At 40.6% G+C, this 12,111-nt stretch overlaps 1 protein-coding gene across 1 annotated transcript in view; it reads left to right on the forward strand.

Annotated features, from left to right (window-relative positions):
• The first annotated feature begins 966 nt into the window (after positions 1 to 966).
• The window catches only part of LOC136882190 (caspase-1), a 40,369-nt gene continuing 29,224 nt past the window's right edge, over positions 967 to 12,111 (forward strand). Inside the window, exons 1-2 of the mRNA XM_068229497.1 lie at positions 967 to 1,043; positions 8,935 to 9,000. Of these exons, the coding sequence (XP_068085598.1) occupies positions 8,966 to 9,000 (35 nt within the window). The 5' untranslated portion in view covers positions 967 to 1,043; positions 8,935 to 8,965. The remainder of the gene's footprint in view (positions 1,044 to 8,934; positions 9,001 to 12,111) is intronic.

The raw sequence follows: 12,111 nt of genomic DNA on the forward strand, positions 1-12,111 counted from the left end.
ATTCGGAAGACGGGACAGGGCTGGACCTCACGGCTAGCCTCAACCATCGGCTGTCGTGAGAATGGTTTTTCGTGGTTCTCCATTCTCCTGCACCCCTTCACCTTCTCCGAGCATCTCCTTCACCGTAACAAATCTCCCGGCCTGAGAGACGGCGTCACCTCCTAAGAGGCCCGCCTCCCCCTTCAGGGGAGGAATGAAGACATTTTAGTAGTAGTAGTAGTAGTAGTAGTAGTAGTAGTAGTAGTAGTAAAATGAGATCAAATCATAAACTTCGACTGATCCTAGATTAATGTCATACAACACGGCGCCGATCTGATTTCAGATCATTACTCAACTTAGATCAAAAGACTGATCCCCAGTTAATGATGTTTATACAATCAACCCTTCGAGTTTTTTGACAGGAGTAGGCTACGTGCCTACGCCTGGTTTCACCCCCTCCTTACCTCACCATCGTCCCACATCTAGACACGCAGGTCGCCCAGTCGCTGCGCCAGTGGAACTGAACATTAGCTGCTTGGAATAACTCTGTCGATGTCTTGAGAGTCCGGTCTGTAAGGTTTCTTAGCCTCCTGTCAACAACTCTCTTCCCGGTTATCTTTTCTTGCAGAATTCCTTGCTATAAGTGATTTCTGCTTCTTTTCCTCATGATGCGACCGAGATAGTGAAGTTTTCACGATAAGAGATAATCGAGAAAAGGAGTACAATAGCCTCTTGACGGCACACGATTGCTTCTTCATTCTTGGAAGGCTATGATCAATCAAAATCATTTGACGAATGCTAGGTAGATTAAATATGTGATAAGATAGGACATCGTAACGCAACCGAACGGACGAAGAAAGGTATCGATGAGTGACTCGACGAAAGAACTGATAGCCGAAGATTGTGGTTAGCTTAAATAGCTCTCCGCAGGAGTACAGCGTTCATTCTGTCTCCAAACAAGGTACGTTCTCAATTTAATTTATTGCATGCTACAGGATTTTTATACGAATTAGCATTCTTTGTGATACAGAGTCACTATTAACTAGAGGATACACGCACGTCAGGTAATTCGCCTCTCATATTCATATTGTTTTGCCTGCCTTTTCAATGGTTTTATGAACATTTAATCATCATGCCGTCTCGCTGGTAAAAATCTATCCATATTGGGCCACTATGATGGATACCTACGGTACTTATCAGCAATTTTCATGAGATCTGTCTCTTGGGTCGTTTCGGGTTCTTCGTCACTTTCTGAGGTAAAAGGTAGGGTTCAGTAATCCTAATCTATCTACTCAAATGAAAGGTCTATTCAAAAATATTCGTATTTATTTATGAAATTACGGAAGAAATAATAATTTAAGATCAATATAATTTGGACTCAATCTTGTCCACTTGACACCACAATAATTTAACACAGAGGAGGAGAATACTGGTTTGAGCCTTTGATTTAACTGCCTGATGGGCATCCTTACTAGAAATCATTGTCTCATATTAAATAAAGAAAAGAAAGTCTGGAGATCCTTAAATTCGGCTTCCATGTGAGACTGCCTGTACCATCATAATGATTCTTGATGGTCCAGCCCTCGTAACACGAACTCTGGACTCTGGGTATAATTAAGGCAGTCCAATAGGTGTGTGCCACACAGTGGTTGTACGGCATGCACCCTTAGTTGAATCGATGTGACCTGCGACTATGTCATGGACCGACATCTAAACTTCTAAGTTACTTTAGAGTCATTGTGGATGATGACCGCAAGGAAAATGATGCTATAGTGGCATATGGCCCTAATCTAAGTCACTGAGGTTGATTACCCCGTGATAATCCAAGTTTCTAAGCTGAAGGCTAAACACAATTAAATTACAACGGTTGATGACCAAAGTTTCCACTTTACTAATCCCAGCACATTTAATGCTCAATCAATCAAAGTCAAATAATACAAGAACAACAACGCTCACAATACTTTGTGGCAGTAAAATCCATTACCTTCGGATATGTTCCCTTAAGCGTTACGTTAATATTTGAACTTTCCCAGAAAAATAAACTAAGATTTCCAGAATGCATCTTCAAGTTATTCACTTGGTTTAAAGTTATTTCACAAATACGGTTTCCACTGAAATTTATAATTTAATAAATTTAAATGATTTAATGAATCTTAATGAACAACAAATTCTATCTCCGCGGACGAATGGTTTCTTTCACAAGTCCCTACTCAAATTGTGACGTAGTTATTTTTTCTAATCATGTTTATCGTCTTCAGAATCGTGCAGCTGGAAGAAAATGTACATAATTTATTTCCAGTATTATATCTCGTTTCATGACATCACACTTTAAGTTTAATCTAATACTAACAATGATTAATACTTGGATAATCCTAATAATTAAGTACACAACAAAAATCTGCATAAGTAACTCGCCGTACAGAGTAAGCCAATTACGATGTCATATATCATCATGACATTTCCATGAAGCTTTGTGCACCCCTCAAAATATATCAGTCATCACTACCATCACTCTATATTTTGGACAACCGTGAAATTGGCTAACCTCGCTCATTATACTCTTAACTTTGTGGTTTCAAATATACATTACGATCTCAATTAAACAAATTCACAGTATCTAATAACCTACAAGTTACTCCCGGATGAAAATTCAACTAGTTCTCGCAAATTTAATGATCCCCGTTCCAAAGAATGCAATCTCATTTTCAACATGTAACAGGCAGCGCAACTTCGAACTGCGAACTCCGATCAGCTGGCGGCATTGGAAACAAGCGACCATCGCTCGCAGCTTTGATATGAAACACATGTTCTCCGTCATGCGTAACTGGTCTACAAGAATGAAATCTTCGACTTCGCAAATAGAATTAAAATACGATATTCCTGACCAAACAGATATGCACAAAGATTTTAATTTTAAATGTCCTTCAATAATTGTACTCGTCGCAAATTAACACTTGCGTGGATTCTCTCACACTTTTCCATCCCAAACATTGTACAAATATCATCCTCGGGATCACATAAAATCCCGGCATCATCACAGGCTTCCAATCAGCTGATTCGCAAATCCTATCTCAACTCATACGGCAAATCTAACCTCTTGCCTCAAACTCCACGACTCTCACTGACAAAAGAACTGGAATAAAAAATCCTTAGAATCCACGACGCATAATTACGCACAAATACTTTAATAATGAACAACTTCGCATCAAATGATCTCGTATTTTTTATTAGCCTTCGTGACAAATATTCATCGATCTGCATTACTCAACACGACAGCGCGCTTACACCCTATTGAAATGGGTAACCACGGATTTCTTGCGCAATTCCATCAAAATTCAAACAGAAAAATAATATAGGCAATAAATTCACGGAAATGACGATCTACTTTGGAAGTGATATCACTCCGTAACCCTCACTAACAACTTTTTCACAACTTGTTACACGGCACTCGCAATACTTTAAAATGTTTATCCAAGCAAAAAAATAAAACAAATGACCTTTCGTCATATTTCTGACATTCATGAAAACATATGGGTGACCAACTGCGTCATAAATCCCCATTACAAAATACATATAAGTTTGGCAAAATGAAACAAGATATAATAGGCGGTAAGATGGCATGTCACCTACCTTAACTGTACGTCAGCTTCCATTTTAGGCTCACCTATGACCCTCTGTCATTTTATTTAGCCATTTTACATTTCTGACTGTACATTGATTTTTTCTTCATGTTTCCTGAAAATAAAGCATAAAACACAAATGCCCTTCACTCGGCGTCTTCGTTGATTGCACTCGACTGATTGTATTTACTACCCGCACAAGAATAACTTTCTTTACAACACGATTATTTACAACTTTATAAATATTACTTCGGTATCTTGACCGTCTTTTTATCAGATTACTTCTGCTATGAACAACTATCTCCACATGGAGTCAAGACCCCGGCCACATCGGCCAAAAATCTGTTTGTTGGACTTAGTCTACTTCTTGACGATCGATTCACTGAACAGTTCAACCCTCTCTCTCAAGCCTCAGGGATATAAATGCAGGGGTTTCAATATGGCGTCTCCCCTTATTTAAAGGCGCTATCCCCTCACCTCACTCCAGGCATTTTTCCTTTGCCGCCAAGAAAATTTGCGTAATTTTTCCGACTTAGTGGAACTGTATTAAAAAGAGTTTTGCTGTAACCGCGTACTTGCTAACTTGCTAGCGGCAGTGTTCACGAGCATTTAAAATTTATTCTTACGAAATTAACTGGTTAAATGACCTCATTTGATAGGCACTATTTTCTGACGACTTGGCTTGGGTAGAATAGAGACGCGCGTCTGTCATTGACATATCCACAGAAATGGCTTAGCAGTCTCAAATCTGTCTTACTAAAGACCATGCGTTCACTACTAATTCTTGCATTTAAATATACTTATTCAACCTAAACTTTCTTCTGTATCCAGCCCATTTCGACACGTGCGGATGACGTCACATCTCATAGCGTGGGAAGGAAGGTAGCCACCCCCTTGCCACGTGTCACCTCTGTGATATAAAGAATATATTCTAGCTCCTCATCACAACTGACATGGAGCCACATGTACTTAAAATTCTTAGGGCACAAAGGTCATGGGTTCAAATAATTATCTTTTTTAAATCCTGGCGTTATTGACGTAAAGCTTGGCGCTGTGTCGTAAGTTAGAAGGCAATGGTATTTTAAATCGCAGTTCTTCTATATAGAGCGATTGTCTTGTGAGCTAATAGGTCAGGTGCCTTTTGCCACAGATGTATTTAAGATACTAGGCCTTCACTCTTTCTAGTTTAGCTAGTTTATCTTTCGATAGGTGTTCCTAGATAATGTCTAAGGCTATGCCGTGATGGGGTCTGTATGTACGTAGACTTTTTTCTCTCAGTAGCATGTAAGTTGTTAGGAACGTTCTGCCATCTGTTGAATATATTTGAAAGCTGGGAAAGGTTAGGGAATCACCACATATTATATCAGAATGTTAATCAAAGTGCCAGTCGCTTAGCAACCTGCTAGTACTAAATGTATTGCGGGTTAGGGTAAGGTTTCGCCTACAGTTATTGGAGTGAGGGTTTAATGATTTGATTTTAGATTGCTCAAAGTTGGCTGAACGTAGAGAACTGTCGGTGGAACGGACGGACGGATTTGCCAAAGCTGCTTTTAGTGAACTATTTTAATATATAGACGATTACTTTATATTGCCTAGCTCGCGTAATTAAATATAATCATCAATCAATAAATCAATCACCATTTATCTGTATTTAGGGCTGTCGCCCAGGTGGCAGATTCCCTATCAGTTTGTTACCATGGATGCTTTCATGGCCCGTAATTGTAGACATGATATAGGCTTTTTTGGGCTTATGCCGTGTCAAGAAAATAAGGTGAAATTCTTTGCGATTCGCAGAGAATATTTTTCCGCGTCTTCAGAAGAAAATCTCGACTGTTCACGAGGAAGACTCCTACAATAATGAGGGTTTGCATTTAGCCGTTAGTAACGGGAAGTGATACGCTCATTCATCACCAGATGGCTCACCGTACGCTGGCACAGCGCTAGCATTCCAAGTGGCAGCTGACGGTACCATCACAGTCGATCTTGGAGGGGTGCCTAAACAGGCGTACATACATATGGAAGTATGACACTAATACTAGCCTGAAATGAAACGTCTGTTTTGAGGAACGTACGAATATGGAAAACACCGAAACGAAATAACAGTGGCGGAAGGACGGGAAAAAGAACTACCTACGTAAATCCTTAATGGCTGGCAATCACGTATTACTTAACTGATAGCCAGTGTCCCTATTGAAATGTTAGGATTTCTATATTTACGCTGTTTTCTGTGTTATCCTAGACCTATAGTGTTTAAAGTGGGTAAGAGCTCGAACATCTTGGAACCCGACATCATGACTCGGCGATAGGGCGTGCTCAGCCATTGCTGATTTGTCTGGTTGGTTGAGACTTAATTTCACTGTCATTCCCTCTATAATTCCCACTGAGGAGCCATCTACAAACGCTAAGGAGTTACGACAGAAATGTTTGAGACTGATAAGTTCTGCTACTGTGCCCGCGCCCAATTTAATAAGAGGCGAGAGGAGATCTCTGAAGGAGCTCTGATGTCGGGTTCTAAGATGTTCCCTCTCTTACCCATTCTAAACACCACAGGTCTAGGATTATACAGGAAACTATGTAAATATAGAAATCCTTACAATTTCAACAGCGATACCGGATTCTGAACTGACCATTCTCTCAGCTGATAAGGGCAATGCGACGGTAGTTATGGACACTGACGAGTATAAGGAAGACATCTCGGCTGTACTGTCAGAGCCTGTTTACCACTCTGTGTCCAACGCCACTGTGAAGCTCTTAAGACAATCCTCAGTTTCAAAAGAGGAGGTTAAACATCTATTTCCGGGGGACGCAGTGTCATCTAGATTAAATCCATAAATAAAGCGTTTCCCTCAGACCTATTGTTAGTGAGATAAGTTCTCCTACGTATGCTCTGGCTAAATACCTAAGCAAAAATTACTTCGGCCAAATATAGCATGTACTGAATCACGCCGTCAGAGACTCTCTGTATTTCGTCAATAAGTTGTCAACCATAACCATAACCATAACCATAACCCAATGCACTTGTAGTGAGTTTCGATGTGGAGCCCTTGTTCACTCAAGTGTCAATTAACTCGGTTCATGTTTCTCATTGAGCATCTCTTCCCCGAGGACGTTACTAAGACTGAATGACGTCCAGCTATTTCTTGTGAGGTGGGCTATTTTACGGTTACGGGAAGTCCACTTTGGCCGGCAGTGGTTAATTTATTTATGGAGCATTTTAAGGAGGAGGCTATTGCTTCAGCGCCCATCAAACCTATGATTTGGTGTAGGCATGTTGACGATACATTTGTGATCTGGACAGAAGGTCCTGAGAAATTTCAACTATTTATAAACCACCTAAATCTGCAACATCCTTCAATTTAATTCACTATGGAAATTGAGTCGGAGGGGTGCTTTCCTTTCTTGGACATTCTGGTAAGAAATAAACCGGACGTCTCCTTAGGACTTACGTCTATCGTAAGCCTACCCAGACTAATCGCTATCTTCATGCAGATTCTCACAACCATACAGCACAACAACAAGACATTCTCACTCACCACGAGAGCGACACGAATTTGTGAGCCATCAAATATCCAGGAGGAGATGGACAAGGGTAATAGTTACAGCGATGTACATATTCGAAGAGCCCTGCATCCCAGAGAGACAACTAAGAAAAGCTCACAGAAGGAAGAAGCCTTGCATTCACAACACCACAGATCGAACTGCCAAGGCCCTCAGCAAGCACAATACAAAAACCGTGTTTGGCACCATCACTAAAATTGCTCACAATTTAAGTAAAACCAAGGTCAAATTGTCCCCATTATTACACCCTCGGGTGTACAAAATTTCCTGTACTTGCGGCAAGGGATACATTGGCCAAACATGCCGGTCTGTTGGTACCTGTATCAAGGAACGCGAACGAAATATTCGTCTCAACTAGCCAGATAAATCAGCAATAGGTGAGCATGCTCTATCGTCGGGTCATGATGTTCGAGCTCTTACCCAATCTAAACACCACAGAAAACTGTGCAAATATAGAAATTCTAACAATTTCAACAGGGATACTGGCTACTGAATTAATTAATATGTGATTGCCAGCCATTAAGGTTTTACGTAGGTAGTTATCTTCCCTGTCCTTTCACTGTTACTATTTCGTTTCGTTGTTTTCCAAATTCGTACGTTCCTTGTCATCAGATGTTTTATTCCAGTCTTATGTTAGTGTCATACTTCCATACGTATGTACACCTGTTCCTCCCCCCCCCCCAGATCGACTGTGATGGTACCGTCAGCTGCCACTTGGAATGCTAGCGCTGTGCCAGCGTACGGTGAGCCATCTGGTGATGAATGAGCGTATCACTTCCTATTACTAACGGCTAAATTGAAACCCGCATTATTGTAGAAGTCTTCCTCGTGAACAGTCGAGATTTTCTTCTGAAGACGCGGAACAAAATTCTCTACGAAACGTAAAGGATTTCACCTTATTTTCTTGACACGGCATAAGTCCAAAAAGCCTGTATCATATCCCTTTCAGTTGTTTAGCTAGTGTTTTCTTAAATGATTTCAAGGAACTTCTCTTGTTAAATTATTCCATTCAATAACTCCTCTTCTTATAAATGAATATTTGTTGCAATGTGTCCTCTTGAATACCAATTTAATCTTTATATTATGATCTTTCGTGCCTTCAAAAGCTCCACTCAAGCTTATTCTCTACTAATATCATTGCAGGCCATCTCTCCACTGACAGCTCGGAACATACCACTTATTCGAGCGGCTCGTCTCCTTATTCCCAAGTCTTCCCCATCCAACAAATCGTGCTGCTTTCCTTAGGATCTTTTCCAGTTCTTGTATCAACTAGTCCGGGTGTGACTCCCATACACTGGAGCTATACTCTAACTGCGGTCTTACTGGAGACTTACACACCTCCACTTGTATGAACGCCTGACTTTGGCTTTTATAAAAAAAAATAAAAAAAACTCCCATAACGAAACCAAAATTTAATTTGATTGATCGCAAATGTTAATAACATTCAGTTTCCTTAGAAATTTTTTAGTCGTGAAATTACCAGTGTTTCGCCCCAATGTGGCAGTGGACCCGTCATTTCCAAGAAATTAATTTTCTGGCCGGTGAAGGTGTGGATCACCCTTAAGGTTAGATTTTCTTTTCTTTTTGCTAATTGTTACCGTCGCCGACACTGACATGGTGTAGGACTGGGGAGGAAGCGACCTTTATTAAGGCACATCTCCAGTATTTGCCTGCTGTGAAAATGGAAAACCACGGAAAAGCGTCTTCAAGGCTACAGACAGTGGAGCTCTAATCCACCATCTCCCGGATAGTAATAGTCTTATGTTTTTCTTTGCAGGATCATTTCGACAACAGAAGCACGGACAAGCATGGGCTCCCACAGCAAAGCTGTACTCTTAGACAGGTAAGAGACGAAGTGGCACTCATGTTGTTGAAGATGATTGACCAAACCTATTTTTTTAAGTTAATGGCTTTATGTCACACCGACACAGATAGGTCTTATGGCAGCGATGGCATAGGAAAGGCCTAGGAGTGGGAAGGAAGCGGCCGTGGCCTTAATTAAGGTTCAGCCCCAGCATTTGCCTGGTGTGAGAATGGAAAACCACGGGAAGCCATCTTCAGGGCTGCCGACAGTGAGGTTCGAACCCACTGTCTACTGGCCCACTAACTACATTTATTTTGGTTTTCCTAGACACTTCTGTAATTACAGACGATATAGGGCCTATATATCAGGGTTCGACTCATTAACTGAATGGTAAGCGTTGAGGCCTTCGGTTCAGAGGGTCCCGTATTCGATTCCCGGCCGGATCGGGGATTTTAATCGTATTTGATTAATTCTTCTGTCTCTGGGACTGGTTATTTGTGTTTGTTCCAACAGACAACACACTACACTACCAACCACCACAGAAACACGCAATAGTGATTACATTCTTCCATATAAAGTTGCCGTCAGGAAGGGCATCCGGTTGTTAAACAGGGCCAAATCCACATGTGCAACACAGTTCGCATCCGCGAACCCACAGGTGTGGGAGGAGCGGTAGAAGAACAAGAATAAGAAGAAGATAGGGCCTAAATATATCAGGGTCAAGGAAATGTGTGCACTCAGATGATAGGAGTCAATCGAGGGATGTTCCACCATTGAACAGTTTATGAAATGTGTATCAGTTATATCTTTAACAAATGAAGACTAGTTTCACTTCTCTTGGAATCTACACCTCGAACCAGTACTCAGATCCAGGTAAACATCCCTGACCTGGCCCGGAATCGACCCCGGGCCTTCCGGGTAAGAGGGAGGCACTGTACCCCTACACAGCGGGGCCGGCTGTAATGGCTAATAATAATAATAATAATAATAATAATAATAATAATAAATACAGAAACGCATGAGAAAATGCTATTTCAGTCCTTTTTAAAATGCAGTTCTTAGAAGCAAAGTAACTGAGCGCATATAGGCTCCGTGTATCGCTGCGCTGCGAGTGGCGAACGTTGTAAGTTAATGTGTGTCAGGGCGCAAATATCTGCTGTAATCTCACCGCGTGTTGCAATGGCCGGCTAAAGAATAACAGTGGCAGTTATTGGCCTAATGCTTCCAATCTTGCAGAAATTCGTCATATTTACAAAAAAAAAACAGTTCGCAACAAATAACAACAGTATTAATTGGTAATGTGATAAAAGAAACATCGGTTCACTAGATACCCTGCCATTTCCAAATAGAGGCAAGGTATTGATTTATGTATCTGTTGTGGTGATGATGAGAATAATGTTCATGTACAAACTGGGGCAAATATTCGTTTATAGGAAGGGGAGTTAGGGATTGGAATAACTTACCAAGGGAGATGTTCAATAAATTTCCAATTTCTTTGAAATCATTTCGGAAAAGGCTAGGAAAGCAACAGATAGGGAATCTGCCACCTGGGCGACTGCCCTAAATGCAGATCAGTATTGATTGATTGATTGATTGATTGATTGATTGACAATGCTGTCTTCAGAAAAGATCGTATTTGCCTACGGTATTGCTAATACGATATCATGTTAACGTAGGTTAATACTGCTAGGGAGGGGGATTCATTGTTTCAATAAATGCCCTCCGTCAGAGATTTTTTGTTTTTCTATTTGCTTTACGTCGCACTGACACAGATAGGTCTTACAGCGACGATGGGATAGGAGAGGCCTAGGAAGACGAAGAAAGTGGCCGTGACCTTAATTAAGGTACAGTCCCGGCATTTGCCTGGTGTGAAAATGGGAAACCACGGAAAACCATCTTCAGGGCTGCCGACAGTGGGGCTCGAACACACTATCTCCCGATTACTGGATACTGGCCGCACTTAAGCGACTGCAGCTATCGAGCTCGGTTCAGAGAAATGTAAGCACATTGCAGCTGTTATTTATGCAGTTCACTTAGAACTAATCAACTCTGTGAATGGTCTTGCCTTTGCATCTCAAACGCCGGAAAAGATAAATTTTACAAGGGGAACAGATTAGAAGAAATGTTTCCGATAAAAAGGCAGATACTTGATGTTTAATTAATTGAAATGGCTGATTTTTGAAACCGCATGATCAAAAACTTTGCATGAGGAGAAAAAATCATAATCACATAAAGTTGCCAATGAATTATTATACTTCTGTATTTATAATACCATTGATCAAGTCCACCGCCAGAAATGTAAGTTTGGCATTAGGGCTGTTATGTGGTCAACACAGTACATGCAGCCCGAATTTTTACACGGGGTGTGTCTGAAAAGTACATAATATTATCACGATTTTGTGCTTTTTGATATTGTGTACTAATTCTGTAATTATTGTATAAGTTCCTTCAATTTTGCCTTATTTCCACAACCATGTCTAATTTATATTTCTTTCCAACCTGCACCTTTTTAGTTTCTTTACTTTTCTGTTATAATACAGCGGGTCTTTACCATTCCTTATCACCTTCAGTGGTACATACTTGTTTTCACAGTCCTTTAAACCAATCCCACAGTCGGATTACATTTTTATTTACTGTTTCCAACTGATCATAAGTACTTTTTAAAAAGTCCCTCATGCTTGTCTTATCAGCGATATAGTACTGGCTAATTGTCCACGTTTTACGATCTTCCTTTCTATCACATTTATTTTTAACTACGACGAAAACAGCTTCCTGATCACTAATACCATATAATTCGTCGGTTTCTGTATAAAGCTAATCTATCTGGTTTTACCAGCACCACATCCAGAATATTCTTCCCTTTAGTTGATTCCACCACTTTCTGATTTATCTGTCCTTCCCATATTAACCTATTTGCCATTTCTTAACCATACTTCTTGTCGTTCGCATTGCCATACCACAAGAAGCTGCGAGCAAATGAACTTGTAATCCTCCTATCCTTGGCCTAACGTCTGGTGAGTGATCAGGCTCAACGTTGCCTGTTTCTCTACCATGTAATGTATATCGTTATCAGAATGTAGCAATAACAATTTGGAACGAGGTCTTCTTTCTTAATATTAACCATATATTTCAAGTTATACTAGAATGCCT

The sequence above is a fragment of the Anabrus simplex genome, chromosome 10 (genome assembly GCF_040414725.1).
Source record: "Anabrus simplex isolate iqAnaSimp1 chromosome 10, ASM4041472v1, whole genome shotgun sequence".
Taxonomy (NCBI): Eukaryota; Metazoa; Arthropoda; class Insecta; order Orthoptera; family Tettigoniidae; genus Anabrus; species Anabrus simplex.